Source organism: Podarcis tiliguerta, assembly GCF_965153285.1.
Source record: "Podarcis tiliguerta genome assembly, chromosome: 16".
Classification (NCBI taxonomy): Eukaryota; Metazoa; Chordata; class Lepidosauria; order Squamata; family Lacertidae; genus Podarcis; species Podarcis tiliguerta.
Window position 1 is genome coordinate 15,416,493 of NC_139549.1, and position 17,422 is coordinate 15,433,914.

The 17,422-nt window shown below is 52.6% G+C and overlaps 1 protein-coding gene across 1 annotated transcript in view; it reads left to right on the plus strand.

Annotated features, from left to right (window-relative positions):
• The first annotated feature begins 265 nt into the window (after positions 1-265).
• Positions 266-17,422, plus strand: part of RASGRP2 (RAS guanyl releasing protein 2) — a 42,673-nt gene continuing 25,516 nt past the window's right edge. The window contains exons 1-8 of the mRNA XM_083417071.1: positions 266-638; positions 7,953-8,108; positions 10,314-10,416; positions 11,607-11,669; positions 12,326-12,457; positions 12,948-13,098; positions 14,415-14,588; positions 17,235-17,351. Coding sequence (XP_083273197.1) covers positions 8,036-8,108; positions 10,314-10,416; positions 11,607-11,669; positions 12,326-12,457; positions 12,948-13,098; positions 14,415-14,588; positions 17,235-17,351 — 813 coding nt within the window. The 5' untranslated portion in view covers positions 266-638; positions 7,953-8,035. The remainder of the gene's footprint in view (positions 639-7,952; positions 8,109-10,313; positions 10,417-11,606; positions 11,670-12,325; positions 12,458-12,947; positions 13,099-14,414; positions 14,589-17,234; positions 17,352-17,422) is intronic.

Below are 17,422 nucleotides of genomic sequence, written 5' to 3' on the forward strand. Positions count from 1 at the left end.
GGGCACTTTTACTTACTTTGCCTCTGTGTGTTTCGGGAAACACACTCTGCACGTGCTCTGGGACACCCTGTTCTTTCCGATTTCTCTCGGTGCGTTGTTGGATTGAGGGCTGGGGGGAAAGTTCTGGCGCTGAAAGAGGACGGCTCCCTCACCTTCTCTCAGGCGGGCCATCCCGAAGAGGAAAGATACTCTGCTCATTCTCAGAGGCAACCTGGGACGAAGGCCTGCCGCCTTTCAGACTTGAGCCGGGCAGGTGAGAAGCAGATTGGGGGTCCAAGAAGTCACGACGACCACCGGGCGGGGGCGCGCGCGGAGCTTGCGGGGGGTCCTCTTCCTCGCTCCAGCCCCCTTTTCCTCCGTCTCTGTCGGAGCAGACCTGACTCCTTCCTCCGTGCGCTCTCGGTGGGAGAGGCAAGCGGGGCGAGGGGGCGTCCGAGGCGGGAGGGCGCTGGGCTGGTCCTCTCCCCGCTGCCTCGCTCTCCCCTCCCTCCCTCCTTCCGTCCCCGCCCTCCCTCCGGTGGCGAGACGCGGCTGCGTTTTGCGTACGCCGAGGCAAAGGCAAAGGCAGCGCCGCCGCAGCCGGACCGAGCGGCCGTCGGAGCGCAGCGCCAGCGGGCTGGAGCCGCCCCGAAGCCACGGTGAGTGCCGCCGCCGCCGCCGCCAGCCTGGCCGGGAGAGCGCGAGAGTCGCTCCCGCCGAGGGATTCGTTCCCCGGGCCGTTCTGCTAGAGGTCAGCGCGCACCCTTCGTTGCAGCCCCGCGGCGAGAGCACCTCTGGGCATGTACCGAGTGCGCGCCTCCTGGGAAGGTGGCGGGGGAAGGCATTGCTTTTGCCCCAGCGCTATTCTTGGGAAGGGTGGGACGCGAGAGCCCCGAGGAGGCACCTGCCCAGGCGGAGAGAGTGCCTCTGCCTGCGTGCAGAGTGCCTTTCCCTTGGCAGCCCATCCGCAGCACCTGCGCTTCCCAGAAGGGGCGGTGTCCAGGTAGGCAGGTTTAGAAAGAAGTTAAGCCTCTCTGACCCTCTTGCCGCATGGAAGTAGGGGGTGGGAGGGAAGAGGTTTGGGGTCGCCTCCTCCCATCCCGTTGCCCAAATGAAAGAGGGAGATCACCTGCCTTGCAGCGCCCATTCCGCCGCCTGGGTGCCTTTCTCGATTTGAGGGCCGTGCAAAGTGCAGCTTTGCGCTCCCCGCACGCCCCCCCCCCCGACACCGCGCAGCGTTTCCCCTGCTCTTGCAAGGCGGCTGTCGCAGCCCGCTTCAGCCTTCCATGGGGAGGGCAGAAGACCGGACATGTGGAGCCACCAGTGCTTTGGGCTCAGCGGGGCTTGGGGATGGGCGCCGTGGCCCCTCGGTGCATCACGATTTGGGGGGGGGGGTGTCGCCTGGTGTGTGGCCCTTGCGTGGCAGCGGGGCTGCACCTGCCGTGGGCGCCCGCCGTGCATGCAAAGCAGCAGCGAAACGGTGGCGCCTCGCCTGTGCGTCTCGGCAGCGTGTGTGTGTGTCTTTGTGTGTGCGGGTTTGCGGTGGCAGGAGCCCTGTGGGAGGTGATGCGCAGGTTGTGTGCAGAGGGCAAACTTGCATTTCACCCCCACCTCCCACCCTCGCCCTGCGCGGAGGCTTTGGATTGTAAAGCGCGCGCGCGGGGGGGGGGGGAGGAGGTTGCCTTTGTACGCGCCCCCTCTGCAGCACCGGGGCTTGCGCTGTCTATCTCTCCCCATTCGCCTTTTGTGTGTGTGCAAAATCAGCAACAGCAGCAGCTGCGCGTGTTGATAAATGTTTGTGCCACTCAGACAATCTGCTGTCAATATATTTACCCTGCTCTCGAGGGCGGCTGTTGGGAAATGGCATTTTGCAACATGCAATTTTGCAAGGAGGCCTTTGGGTATGCATTGCGTTGGAGGTGCGGTGAATGGATGGGGGGGGGGAGTGCGGGATGGGAAGAGAAAATGAAATCAGTTTGCAGGAATCAGGAGGGGACGGGAGACCCTGAGATGTGGGGTCTGAAGGGCTGTGCCTCTCTTGAAGCGGCGCCTCTCCTGTAGCCAACCGACCTGGCCTGCCATCTCTCAGCTCCTGGCGCTCCTGCCTGGCTTTTGAGCAAAACTTGCCTAAAAATAACTCCGCCAGCAAAAAACGCCAACCCACCATTTCCGAGCACAAAGGCCTGTCTCAAAAGATTAATAATAATCTCCTTCTACGACATAAAGACATTCCTTACTCCACGCCGGGATTCTGGGCGCTGCGCTGAAGAACTCCCTGCTGGGGGAAGGAGCAGCAGATGCTTGCCCGCCTCTCTGCTTGAACACCTTCCAGCTCACAGGCCTGGGGGCCTCTTCCCCACGCACAACAACCCTGCGGGGTAGGCTGGGCCGAAAGAGAATGACTAGCCCAGAGAGGGACATGGCTGCGTGGGGATTCGAACCTGGGTTTCACAGCATCGTGCAAGCAGAGAGTTTGGAGACGGGGGTCTTCAAGGCCATCCAGGCCAGCCCTCTGGCTGGTCCATGGAGGTAATCCAGAGTCTGAGCATTCCTGACAGGTGGTTGTGCAGACGCAGCTTGAAATCCTCAGGGTGGGAGAGCTCGCCTTCCGTCCCTCTCTCTGCGCCAAGGTTGTTAGTTCCACTGCCGAACTGCTTTTTTCCACTGAGAAGTGTCCCCTAACATTCAACAGAAATCTAGAGGGCCTTCTTGGCAGTGGCACCCACCCTGTGGAACATCCTCCCGTCAGATGTCAAACAGATAAACAACTGTTTGACTTTTAGAAGGCAGCCCTCTTAAGGGAAGTTTTTAATGGGTGATGTTTTACTGTTTTTTTAAAAAAATATTTTGTTGGGAGCCCCCTCTTCCGCATGGTGAGGATGAGGAAAGCCCTTCTGGAAAGCCCTTTTGGGATTTGTAGGGGGCTTCTGTGCGTCCCCTCGCCCACCCCAAAGATTTCCTTTACCCAGGCTAAACAGGCTTCCACCCTTTCCAAACACTCTACACCAGGGGTTGTCAGAAGGAGAAAGATCTATTGGATCTATTGCCTGCTCTCTGTGATTTGCAAGTATTTCTGACTCCCAGTGGTTTAAACAAAGCAACAACAGTAAAACGATGCCGCCCTCAATTATCCTGCCGAAATGAAGATCACTTGTGGAAATGAGAGCACATTTTGTGTGAGCACACTTCAGTTCTGGTACTCAAAACAACAAATCCCTGCAGCCAGAGTTCAGTCTCTGCTGGCATCTGCAGGCATCTGCCTGAAACCTTGGAGAGCTCCTGCCAGCCAGTGTGGACCATACTGAGCTAGACGGATAGTGTGTGTGTGTGTGGGGGGGGGTCTGATTCAGTATAGGGCAACTTTCTGTGTTCCTAAGGCCTTAGTGGTACAGCTCAATAGATTAGCGAGAGAAAGGGAGCAGCATGTGTTTTCAGAATACAGCCAAAGTCAGGCTGTAGCTCAGTGGCTGAGCACCTGTTCTGCGTGTGGAAGGTCCCGGGTTCAGGTCCCGACATCTTCAGGCAGGGCTGGGAGAGACTCCTTGTCTAAGCTGCTGCCAGTCCAGTGGCGTAGCGTAGGGGGGTGCAGGGGGGGCCGGCCGCACCGGGCGCAACATCTGGGGGTTAGGGGGCGCAAATCCACGGGTTAGGGGGCGCAAATTATTTGCCTTGCCCCGGGTGCTGACAACCCACGCTACGCCACTGTGCCAGTCCGTATAGATACAGAACTGAGCTAAGACGGCGAGGGAAGTTTCCTAGTTCTTGTCTTGGGGTGTGTGTGTGTACAGCTGTGTCAGCTCCCCGCAACCTTGGCATTAGTTATCAGCACCACACTCTAACCAGCTGAGCTATCCAGGCTCTGTTTTAAACACTTAAAAGTCTCATTTTTTCTTGTATTAACCATGTTTATCTATTCATTACATTCCCACATCTCCTTATTTTCCTTTAAGGAACTCAAGACATGGTTCTCCCTCTCTCCATTTTATCCTCTATAATCAGCCCTGCGAGATAGGTTAGGGTAGGAGACAGCGATTGGCCCAAGATCACCCCGTGAATTTCATGGCCGAGTGAGGCCTTGAACCCTGGTCTCCCGGGCCCTGAGCCGGACACTCTGACCACCACACCACATTGAGAGGGATGAGTGCGTTGTGTTTGGATGTGTTGGTGTGACGGTCTGTTGCCTGCGGCAAGTGAAGCTTCTTAGACAATGGAACTCCCTGCCACCAGAGGCAGTGATGGGCACCAACTTGGCTTTAAAAGAGGACCGGGCAGGTTCATGGAGGGACAGGCTGTCAGTGGCTATGCACTCCCTCTGCAGTTGGAGGCAGCGATGCTTCTGTTTGCCAGTTGCTGCAAAACACAGGGCGGGAGAGTGGTCTGGTGCTTGCGGGCTCCCTACAGGCATCTGGTGGTCCACTGTGAAAACAGGAGGCTGGGTTAGATAGGCCGTTGGCCCAATCCATCAGGCTCTTTTTAGGTTCTTAAGTTTCGCAGCCTACAATTGAGCTCTTTTCTCTGGGCAGCCATGAGCTGCAGACTCTCTGTTTAGTCCTGGCGTTTCCAGGGACAAGAGCCGCTGAGAGAGGCCAGTTGGAATTCCCAGGCAGCGGAGGGGCCTGTCTAAAATCAGCTGCCAGCCCTGAGTCATCCCTTGGCAGAAGCTCTGGAGCCCAGTGTGCCTTTCCAACATTCCTTGCTTCTTTCCCTTGCTTGGGACGACGACGAGGAGGAGGGTGGCAGGATGGACAGGCGAGAGAATCTGCTTGGGGAGGGGGGCAGTAGTGACTTTGCACCATCGTCCCCCAAGGAGACCCCGTCATTTTCTGCTCCTGCCCATTTGCAGCAGCAAGAGAAAGAGGAGGGCTGAGGAAATGAATTCCCCACCCCAGCTGTGCATCGCCCTGTTTCCTCCTGAATAGAGAGGCGGCAGCAAGAGGGGATTGTGGTCCAACATTTCTCCAGGGGACTGAAGATTGCTTGGCTTGGGTTCAGATGTCCAAAGGAGGCAGAGAGGCCCTGCTGGGAGCCAGGAGTGCTGGATCTTTTTCTTTGCTCTTGGAGTTGGAGATGTGTGTGTGTAGCACAACACAAGTAGGACAAAAATAAAGCAGAACAGTTTGTGTTGTAAAAAGTTACGGTCTTTCAGCAGGAAGGTTTGGGGTGTGCACCACCTGGAAGTGAGGCAGTGCGACCACCCCAAAACCTTTGCAGGTGTAAGAAGTAAAAAGTAAAAAAAGGGTAAGGGACCCCTGGACAGTTAAGTCTAGTCAAAGGCAACTGTGGGATTGCGGTACTTTCTGGGTCATGTGACCAGCATGACTAAACCGCTTCTGATGCAATGGGACACTGTGACGGAAACCAGAGTGCACAGAAACACTGTTTATCTTCCCGCCGCAGCGGTACCTATTTATCTACTTGCGCTGGTGTGCTTTCAGACTGCTAGGTTGGCAGGAGCTGGGGCAGAGCAACGGGAGCTCCCCCGTTGTGGGGATTTGAACCGCCGACCTTCTGATCGGCAAGCCCAAGAGGCTCAGTGGTTTAGACCACAGTGCCACCCACATCCCAAAGTGTCAAAAGTGGGATGGTCTGTGACTGCCCTGATAGCATTGTGAGCACAAATGTGCAATAAGAAGGGCATCATAGGGGGAATGTTTAAATCCCAAATTTATTGCTTGTGGCCTGTCAAGAGGAGATCCTCCCTAGAACAAGGATTGGAAACCTGCCGTCTTCCGGATGCTTCCAGGCTCCAACTCCCATCGTCAGGGCCAGATTTTAAGACCCTTAGAGGCCCTAAGTCAGGGTTTCCCAAACTTGGGTCTCCAGCTGTTTCTGGACTACAACTCCCATCATCCCTAGCTAGCAGAACCAGTGGTCAGGGATGATGGGAATTGTAGTCCAAAAACAACTGGAGACCCAAGTTTGGGAAACGCTGTCCGAAGCCCCTAAAAGATTTTGGTGCCCCCATGTATATCTGATTCAAATTTTAAACAAGAATAAACCATCAAATGAAATTTCATTTTTCAAAATGAAATGAAACCTACCGTAAGATGGAAAATAATGTTTATTTTTCTATATTTGTAGAAATAATGTTTATTTTTGTTCAGCTGCACCATATGGTCTGTAGCAAGTCTGGCAATGGAAACTCTCCGTCGTGCCCACTTTAAGCACATGCTTATTTTGCTTAATTGTTAAGCTAGCCTTGCCCAGAAGCCAACATAGGGTGACAGGAGTTCTAGTACCACAAAAGCTGGAGCCCAGCCCCCGCCTCAGTTCCCCACCCCTGTTGCAGAACCAAATATGTACCCCGAGGCTGGGGAAGCTCAGCAGCCAGCCGCTGCAACATGCCGGAGATAGCATTTGAGTTCAGTGTATCGTTAAGGCTGAGGATGCAGCAAATGACAAGTCGCCCAGTTCCCTTCTTCAAAGAAACAATTATTATATAATCTGCCCCGGCAAGAGCAGCCCCCACTTAAAAGTCGTGGAGTATGATTCTGACATCTTCTGTGGGTGGAAGAGACTCAACCCAGCGGCTTTCTCCATCCTCTCGCCTGCCCTCAAAGGCTGCTTCCTTTCCCCCATTGCTGTTCTGAGATGACGCTGAGCACTTCCTGGGTGTGTGTGTGTGTGTCCCCAAAGCAGCTAGTCCTCAGGAGGCTGTTTTGAATGCTTTGGGGGGAGGGTCCGTGTTGCCTTCAGGGCCCAACTTGCAGAGCTTTCTGGAGCAATAGGCTTTCCGCTGTTGGAGGCAGTATGCTGGGGTAGGTGGGCACGGCCTGATCTAGTAAGACTGTCCTCACGGCATTTGGGTGGTTGGGAGAAAGAAAGAGAGATGCCATGACTAGGAGACACAATGTAGGTTGGGAGCTAAGGAAATGTTGGCATCCCAGAGCGAAGGCAGAAAGTGCCATTCCCAGCTGGCTGACATTCCCACAACCGAACCACGATGGTGACCGCGTGCCTCTTTTTGCACCCTTACGCTTCTTATCACACCGGCTGGCCTGCCATTTTATTGATTCATTGGTCAATCTGAAAGTAGGGAGATCCCACGTTTCAGGGCAAAGTGTACTCAAAGCAGGTGGTAAAGGAGAACGGAAACCATAAAACGAAAATTAAAATACAAATAAAGCAATTCGGTTACAAAAACTAACAGACCCTGAAAGAGCTGGAGACGAAGGCAGTTTAAAACGCCACCTTTTAATAGAATGCAGTTGGAAGAAAGTAACATTTTAAGGGTTTGTTCAAAACCTAGCCTAGCACTTCTTGGGGGAGAAGGTTCTACGTACAGGGGCCAGAACTAGAAAGGCCCTGCCTATCATATCTGCCAGTCGGCTGGGTCTTTATGTCAGATCTGGGAGCAGGGCCTCCGCTTCTTCCTTGCGGCTTGTTGTAAGCCTTGGGCAGGCTGCTCATCAGGCAAGCTGATCTCAAGCCGTTTGGCTGATGTGCTAATAGTGACCCAGTAACCCGGCATGCTATTAGGTAAAGGTAAAGGGACCCCTGACCACTAGGTCCAGTCGTGACCTACTCTGGGGTTGCGGTGCTCATCTTGCTTTATTGGCCGAGACAGCCGGCGTACAGCTTCCGCATCATGTGGCCAGCATGACTAAGCCGCTTCTGGCGAACTAGAGCAGCGCACGGAAACGCCGTTTACCTTCCCGCCAGAGCGGTCCCTATTTATCTACTTGCACTTTGACGTGCTTTCAAACTGCTAGGTTGGCAGGAGCAGGGACCGAGCAACAGGAGCTCACCCCGTCGCAGGGATTCGAACCGCCAACCTTCTGATCGGCAAGTCCTAAGGCTCTGTGCTTTAACCCACAGCGCCACCTGCGTCCCTGGCATGCTATTAATCTGGGGGAAACCCCCCTCTGGGCTCCTGCACCCACTTCCCCTAGGCCGAGCCCCGAGGGAAGGAGAGCACACGCTCCTTTGTAACCTCAGAGATGTCTGAAACCTCTTTCCTTCTCTCTTTTCAGGTTTCTGCCCTGCTCCCTGGGGATAGCGACCCGCTGGTGGCCGTGTGGCGTCTTTCGTGAGCGAAGGGGATCCGGGAGCCGCAATGTCTGAGACTCTGGACCTGGAAAAGGGCTGCACAGTGGACGAGCTTCTGCAGGGTTGCATCGAGGCCTTTGGTGAGGAGGAGCAGGAGAGGCAGGGAAGGGAGAAATGACTGAGGTCTCAGCAGGTGGGGCAGTGGATTTCTTGGCCTGGCGATGCTAAAGCCAGTGGCGTAGCGTGGGTTGTCAGCACCCGGGGCAAGGCAAGTAATTTGCACCCCCTAACCCTAACCCCCAGATGTTGCGCCCGGTGCGGCCGGCCCCCCCTGCACCCCCCACGCTACGCCACTGGCTAAAGCACCTGTTCCTGTCCTGCATTGCATTGGTGTGCTGACTCTGGAAGTACAGTGGTACCTCGGGTTAAGTACTTAATTCATTCTGGAGGTCTGTTCTTAACCTGAAACTGTTCTTAACCTGAAGCACCACTTTAGCTAATGGGGCCTCCTGCTGCTGCTGCTGCGCCGCTGGAGCACGATTTCTGTTCTCATCCTGAAGCAAAGTTCTTAACCCGAGGTAATATATCTGGGTCATTGGAGTCTGTAACCTGAAGCGTATGTAACCTGAGGTACCACTGTATGGGGATGGCCCCGTGAGATCTCGCGGGAACTCAGATGGCCCCGTGAGATCTCGTGAGGGTATCCCAGAGCCCCTGTGCTGAGTGGACCTTGCCAGGTAAGCAGGGCAGAGTTGAAAAAAGAGGAATGGCTTTTAAAAGTTACGGCCTATGCATAAATGGCAAAGCTGGCAGCAATATTAAGAGATCAAAATGACACGCTTTTTATAGAAGAGCGGAGGCCCTTTTTTGGCCTATTTGGACAAGCACTGCAAACAAATGAAATTGCGGGCAGGGTACAAGATAGGAGCGGCAGAAGAAAAAAGATAAAATATTACAGGGGTTTTGGTAATAGAAGAGAATTTGAGAATACAATATAAAGGAGTTTGAGTAAAAACACTGTGGAGGGTGGGGGTGGGAAGTCAATGCATGAAACGATGGAACTATTGGATTGGAAGTTAGTTTGTAAAAATTTGGAAATTCGGTAAAAATTGTATTGGAAAATGAAAAGCACTTTCCACTCTGGGAAAACCTGGTGCAGAAAAGAGCTTTGAAGCTCTCTGCTGTGCATTCATTTATTTTGTGTAGTTTTAACCAGCCAGCCCTCAACGCGTGTGGTTGGAATCGCTCAAGTTATATGCGCGTAAGATGTGATAGTGCTATACAAGCCCTCCGGCACCAGAGCCTCAGAAGAGGATGAGCAGGAAAGGGCAACTGTGCTCATCATGTCCTCCCCACTTCCTGGGAAAGAGGATGCTGGACCAGACGACCTCCTTTGACCTGATGCAGCTGTTGTTGCTGCTCCTGCTCCGGGGCTCTTTGGATGGTCTTTGATCCCACTTCTGAGCTCCTGAGTGGTCTGAACTGAAGGGTGTGTGTTTATCTAGGACTGTAAACATTATTAGAAGCTGCCTTTGTTCCAAAAGGGACCCAAGGCAGCAGGCATCACCAACAAAAGATAAAAACACTCCTAAAAAGGCCATCACATTAACAAAATTACTTTGGGGTGGGGGAGACAGCAGTAAAAGCTTTCAAAAGCTTTCAAATTGAGCAGGGGAATATATATTTAGGCAAAGGCCTTTTCACTTTTCTCATGAAACCTTAAAGCGGCAGTGGGGGGGGGGGCGACGGCGGGGCAGCAAACCTCATTTGACAGAGGAACATCCCACAAAGTACCCAAAAGGCATTGCCTTTCCCAGTGGTTGTTGTGCCCCTGCTTGTGGGTTTCCCACGGGGGTGGGGGGGTGGGATGGGGGCCTGGTTGGCCACTCTGAGACGAGGAAACTGGACTAGATGAGCCAATGCCCAGCTCCAGCAGCCTCCTCCTCAGTTCTTACACTTTGGACTACAACTCCCATCAACGCTGACCATACTGTTTGGGGCTGCTGGGAGTTGGAAGTCCGAAAGATTTGGAGGTCGCCATGTTGGCCATCCTGACAGTGTGCAGGCTGTGATGGAGGGGGGGGGGAAGAGTAGGGGTGGGCAGGCTTTGTGGCTGTGGGCCCTGTGGAGCAAGAGGCAGAGTGGGAAATCACAGAATTGTAGAATTGTAGAGTTGGAAGGGACCCCCCAAGGTCATCCAGTCCAACCCCCCGCAAGGCAGCAGTCACAGCTAAAGAATCCCCATCCAACCACTGCTTAAAAACCTCCAATGAAGGATGTTGTTGTTGTTGTTAAATTCCCAGGAGGGACTTGCTCTGACTTGCATTTCTTTTTCTTTTTTCCAGACGATGAGGGCAAAGTTCGAGACCCCCAGCTGGTCCGCATGTTCCTCATGATGCACCCCTGGTACATCCCTTCCTCAGAGCTGGCCGCCAAGTTGCTTCAGATATATCCTTCCTTAGCCCGCCGGGCACAATCCCCACACCCAGCCAGCAGCATCATTTCCTTCTGCAAATGTCTTGCGCTAGGTTTCCCCGTCCTGGTGCTCGTCAGGTGCTTTGAACTGCATCTCCCATCTGCTCCAGGCAGCATAGTCCTGCTTCCTGGGGGGTGATGGGTGCTGCAGTTCCATAATGTCCAGAAGACACTTAGTGCAGGGGTAGCAAATGACTTAAGACATATGGTTCACTCAGAATCCCCACCGCCCAAAAAACCCCAGGCAGCTTGAGAATACTGGACCTTTCCTCCCTCTCTTCCCACTGCCCTGTTGTGGATGCATCATTGTGGGATGATGACCACCCAGAAAAAGTGACCGGCCCCCTGAAGCTTGGAGAGTCACTTCCATTTGCAGCTCACAGTGGAAGAGGAATAATTTATGAGCGTTTGGCGCCTCCTCTCTGGAAGCTGCCAATATCTGCTCCTTGGAAAATAACAGCCAGGCTGTTATTTTCCACCATGTCTTCCAGCTGGGTGGTGAAGGGGACAAGGGTAATGTGGGATGAGTGGGCACCTGCCTTTTGGCTCCTATCCTCCCAAGGATGAAGAAAGTAGTTAGTTGCGCTCTCTGCAGTGGAGCTGGGACTGTGTACATACCATACATCTAAAGCGCCTTTAGATTCCCAGCGAAGAATTCTGGGAATTGTAGTTTTCCTCTCATAGAACTACAATTCCCGGCACCCTTAATAGCCTTACCCAAATCTCTCCAGAGTTACCCATTGCCAGGCCCTTGTTGCACCAGCTTTTCTTCTTTTTGTGCATAGTTGTTCTCTTTATGTCTTGGATCCTTTTCTTCGTATTATTTTTTGTGCTTTCTTCTTCACACTTATAAACCACAACAGTGGCGGGATGGGAGACCTCGTTTTAATAGAGCCTGGGGCCTGGTTGCTGACAAAACCGAGTTCCATGCATGAAGGCTGAAACCTCACATGAAGTACAAGTTTCATGTAGGAAGTGATTTTTTTTGTGTGTGTGATCATAATTTTAATAGCTTGGATGCAACTGCATCACAAAAAATTTGCTCTACTTTACCTATTGGATAGTTTGCAGTTTAAAACACCCCCAGACCACCCCCCAAATACCCCACAACATGCACACAGTTCCTCCCTCTTTCCCTTTTGCTCCTTAACTCTGCCCTGAACTTACCAGGAGTCTCGCGGGTCAGAAAACAGCTCCCTGCAAGTCAAGACTTGCCACTTGGTCCGGTAAGTGCTGGAGCAGGGAGGGTGGAGTGGTTTGTGGGAAGGCTGCTATGGAGAGAAAATGAGGGGATGGTCTGGACAGTTTGGGGAGTGGGGGGAAGTAACAGTTTTTCAGTTTAGGAAGCCGTTGGTGGGCCTGGGACCCGGCAGGAAGGGCAGGTGGGATTCTTAGTTTAGACGTCAGGCCGGAGACTTCCTGTTTTGAAAGTTCCTCACAGTTGAAGTGTAACTGAGAAAATAACCATTCACACTGCAAATGACATTGCACCCAAACAGTGCACTCACCAGCAAACTTACTTTGAAATTTACTTCTTCTTTTCCATTCCCTTATGAATAAAACCTATCAATACTGGTGTGGTTCCACGGGATGGATGTTCTGTGGGAATAATAATAATAATAATAATAATAATAATAATAATAATATATTTATACCCTGCCCATCTGGCTGCGTTTCCCTAGCCACTCTGGGCCCATCCCAAAGCAAGGTGTTCACAGTGAAAATCATGTGACGCTGCGGTACTTCAGGACTTTGGGGGCTGCCTGGGTGTGGGGCAGGGTGGTGGAGAGGTGGCTGCAAATCTTCTGCCCTCCTTGCTTGGAGACAATCTGCCGCCCCCTTCTCACTTTGCCACTGACCATGTCACTCCTTGTTCCGGCAGATACTGGATCTCTGCATTCCCAGCGGAATTTGACCTAAACCCAGAGCTGGCTGAGCAGATCAAGGAACTGAAGGAGCTTCTGGGCCGGGAAGGGAACCAACGTCACAGCAGCCTAATTGACATAGAGAGCGTGTAGGTAAACAGCGTGGGGCCCTCCCACAACAGTCCCCGCCCCCTGTCCTCCCTGGGTTAAGTTCTGGCAGGTTGCATCTGATTCCGGTGTGCGAACCTCAGGCTGTGAGCCTTGCATTCCTGGTGTGCGGCATCCACCGAGTTCTGCCCCAGAACCCTGAGCTCAGCAAGTTGGGAGCAAGTGCAGGGCCTCCTTGGTGGTGGCTCCCTCTGTGGGGTTTGGAATGGAATTCATAGAAGCTGAGGAAAACCTCACCTTGCATTTAGCTCTGCTGTATGCAAACTTTCTGCAAGCTGCAGGACTGGCCTCATGGTGGGACTTTAAGGCTGAGATCTGAAAAACTTGGCAGCGGCATGCAGTTCCCCGAGCGCCAGGGATTTGGGGCCAAGCTGGCAGGCGGGTCCTTAGTACCCTTTAGGAGCCAGCTGGTCCCCACCTCTGCTTTTGCACATCCCAGGTAGAGGCTGAACTCTTGCGTCCCCCTTCCAGCCCCACCTACAAGTGGAAGAGGCAAGTCACACAGCGCCAGCCGGTGGCCCAGAAGAAGCGCAAGACGTCCCTTCTCTTCGACCACTTGGAGTCGGGGGAGCTGGCTGAACACCTCACCCACCTGGAGTACCACTCCTTCAGCAAGATCCTGGTAAGATCCATGAAGGTGGCAGTGGCTGAGTCCCTTCCCGCCCCACCCTCCGCGTGTGGGTGTTGCTGGGTGGGGCCACGGGTACAGTCATACCTCATGTTACATTTGCTTCAGGTTGCGCGTTTTCTGGTTGCGTCCCGAGGCGACCCAGAAGTACCGGAAAGAGTTACTTCCAGGTTTCGCCGCTCGTGGATGCGCAGATGCGCAAAATGATGTCACGCGCATGCGCAGAAGCGGCGAATCGCGACCTGCAAACGCGCAGACGCGGGTTGCGTTTTGCTCATGTTGCGAACGGGCCTCCGGAATGGATCCCGTTCGCAACCCGAGGTACCACTGTATTTAACTGATGTATGCCCTGCTTTTTAGGAGAGAAAGTGGTACACAAACATCACCAAACACAATATGAGCACTCTTAAAACAACCTAAACCCAGTGCTATTTTTCTAGAAAAAAAGGTGCCGGAACTCACCACAAACACCACTTAGAATGGTAATGGCAAGGGCCCTTTCTCCTTGTGTGGTTTTCGGCAACTGGCAACCGCAAGCATTGCTGCCTCTGACTGTGGAGGCAGCGCATAGCTGCTCTGGCAAGTGGCCTTCAGTAACCCTCTCCTCCATGAATCTGTCTCATCTTCTTTTATTGCCATTGAGGCTGGTGACCACCACGGCCTCCTGGCTGTGTTCTGCTTCTCACCCCACCTCCCTTTCCCTGGAACAACCATCCAGGTCTCTGAAACCAGGCTTGGCATTTCCATAGAGCCAGGAGTGTCCTTACCCCACACCCATAACACCCTGGGAGCAGGACCAGCCCCTTTTTTCAGAATGGCCAACCAAATGCCCTGGAGAAGGAGCTGAGAGTCAACAGCAGCAACTCTCAGCAGAAGCTTCCTGCCTCCAGGAGTGGAGGCGGAACACGGCCATTAGGGCTAGTAGCCACTGAGAGCCTTATCCTCTAAGTGCCAACATTCCAGGCATCACTGTGTGTTTATTATTTAAATGAAAATATTTTTTATTGTGCTGTTAATAAAATACAACCCCATTAGGGCGGCTTTGAAATCAGTATAAACAAGAGAGTCCATATATATATATATATATATATATATATATATATATAGACACGACATGAAAGGAAAATGGATTGGGGAGGGAGGAGGAAATATGCATGCTCAGGTACAAAATCTTAGTTGCCTCACTGGGTTCGTGTTGGTGTTTTTAAAACAGATGTGCTGTTTTCTGGGCCCTATCTGGGCACCATTCAAATGGCTGGCCTCCCTCGGCCTCAACTGATCTGCTTTCCCCTCTCCCCCCCCCCCCCCAGTTCCAAGACTACCACAGTTTCGTCATGCATGGCTGCACGGTGGACAACCCCATCCTGGAGCGCTTCATCACCCTCTTCAACAGCGTCTCCCAGTGGGTGCAGCTCATGGTGCTCAGCAAGCCCACCGCCCAGCAGCGAGCCCAGGTCATCACTCGCTTCGTCATGGTGGCTCAGGTGAGAAAGGGCAGCACCCAGAACGTCCTTGCCATCTGCAACCCTCTTGAGATTGTCACCTGCTTTTGATTTTGAGCCTCTCAAATCAATCAAACAAACAAACAAACAAGCCACTGAACGTAGCCAACTGCCATTCATGTGTTGCCACCCTCTGGACCTCACATGGAGGAAGCACACAAAGAAGGGCTTCTGAGGACGATCTCAGGGTCCAGGACTTTTTATTTGGTGAGAGGCAGTCCTTGGTATAGTGGTTAAGAGCGGTGGACTCGTAATCTGGTGAACCAGGTTTGCTTCCCCGCTCCTCCACATGCAGCTGCTGGGTGACCTTGGGCCAGTCACACTTCTCTGAAGTCTCTCAGCCCCACTCACCTCACAGAGTGTTTGTTGTGGGGGATGAAGGGAAAGGAGAATGTTAGCCGCTTTGAGACTCCTTAGGGTAGTGATAAAGCGGGATATCAAATCCAAACTCTTCTTCTTCTTCTTGAGGTGTTGCGGTATCACTGAGCATCCTATGTAAGAGGTTCTAGAGCCCGGATCCTGTATTTTATAACCCCGATTCCTAAAGCCCTCTAACCAGGCGGGGACCCAAACTGTGAACTTTGCAGACAAGTCCAGATTAAGACAGACGTCTTGATTTTTATACACCAAACGCGAGCTGGTGCATTTACCACCCAAGTTTCTTCCATTTCCAAATCCGAGCTCCCCCTTAAACAGACAAACAAACATCAGCCCAGCTGTGATTCCTCCATTGCGGGGGGTTGGACTGGACTCTACAGCTCTACAGTTCTGTGATTCAGGTCTTGCCCTGTTTTTCCTGCAGTGCCCTGTCAGCCTGCTTGCCTCCCGGCAACCTCCCCAAAGGTTTCTAAGCGTGAGCGCCTGGAGCCCGGAGCCTCAATTAGTGGGGATGGCAGCTAAATTAATCAAACCTGCTGGCCCTTTGCCTCTCCCTGCTGGACAGTGTGAAGTTCAGAGCAACCTTTTTTCTAGGTCGTTTTTTCTTTGAAGAGGAGAGAGAGAGAGAAAGCGCACACACGGGAGACTCTCTAAATATCTATTTATACATTCAGAGATTGGGAAGGGGGCGGGAGGTGATCCAGGAGCAGCACAAAACCGCCTGCTCCAGATTATAGCCGGCATCAAAGAGCAGCCGGGGGACCTGGGGCTCCCCTCAAGCGGCCTTTGGGCTACTGCACTTTGCACATGGATTCCCCCTGATTTGGGGGGTCTGGGTCCAAGGAGATTAGGGATGGCGGCGAGTGGGAGACTTCCTGCACGTCTTAGGACGCTGGGAAATCAGGTTCCTCAGGTAGGGGTGAAGCAGGGACTCCCCACTCCAGAAGAGAGGCAGCAGGGTGTAGTGGTTAGTGTCAGGCTGGGACCTGGGAGACCAGGGTTCAAATTCCCCACTTGGGCCAGTCTCTGCCTCTCAGCCCAACCCACCTCGCAGGGTTGTTGTGGGGGGTTAAATGAGGAGGGAGGAGGAGGAGAAGCACTGTGTAAACCAGCGTGAGTTCCTTGGAGGAGAGGTTGGGATATAAATGCAGATGATGATGATATAACAACAATAACAACAACAACAACAGAAAGAGTGAGTGGCCAGGTATGATTACTTTGCACAATTCTGAATGCCTGAAGGTATCAGCAGCAGATCTTTCATTTTTTTTCCTTTTTCACATGAGAGGCAACAATAGGGGCAGGGGCTGGTTGAAATCCAAATTGTGGCACTGGGGATGTTATTTTAAAACATTTCTCCCCACCCATTCCAAGGCTGTTTCTTTAAATAATAAAAATAAAATAAAATAGTGATGATTAAATAAAAATGAGATTCCCCAGCTAAAAGACCTGAATTGCTCTAACTGACAGGGAGTCCTGCTCTCCCCACCTTTCCTGGGAACCTCCCTCCTCCCCAAAAATATCCCCCACTGTGACCTATCCAGTTACTCCTGTTATAAGGGGAATTTGCCTCTGTGGGCTATGTGTGTTTGCTCTTCGGAAGCTGCTGAGAAGAAGAACCTTGATTAGAAATGTTAAGTCTTTCTTCAGATTGCATCCACTGAAACTGTGAGGTGAGGGTTGACTCTGCTCCTCCCTCTGATTCATTCGGGAGATCCGTTCTTAACCTGAAACTGTTCTTAACCTGAAGCACCACTTTTGTTACATACTGAAGTCCTCACCCTGGGCCAGCAGGGGGATACTGTAGATAGTTATGCAAATGAAGGAGCAAAAAGTGACGTTCAGTGATTGGATAGTTTTGTATGCAAATGAAGGATCGAAAAGTGACGTTCAGTGACTGGATAGTTTTAGAAAATGGCAACAGTTGCCATTTTCTAAAACTATCCAATCACTGAACGTCACTTTTCGATCCTGCATTTGCATAACTATCTACAGTATCCCCCTGCTGGCCCAGGGTGAGAACTTCAGTAGTAACACCTTTAGCTAAGGGGGCCTCCTGCTGCTGCCGCACCGCTGGAGCACGATTTCTGTTCTCATCCTGAAGCAAAGTTCTTCACCTGAGGTACTGTTTCTGGGTTAGTGGAGTCTGTAACCTGAAGCGTCTGTAGCCTGAGGTACCACTGTATTTCTTCCTCTCCTGCCTTGTCCTTCAATCCCCCCCCCCAACTTCTCCTCTCCTTCTGCTCTCAGAGGCTCCTCCAGCTGCAGAATTTCAACACCCTGATGGCCGTGGTGGGGGGGCTCAGCCACAGCTCCATCTCCCGCCTCAAGGAGACCCACAGTTTCGTGAGCCAGGAGACCACCAAGGTAGGTGGTAGGGGTGGTGGGTCTTTTTTGCATTGAGGGGAGAGGCAGGCTGTGTAAGGAGCTCACAGGGG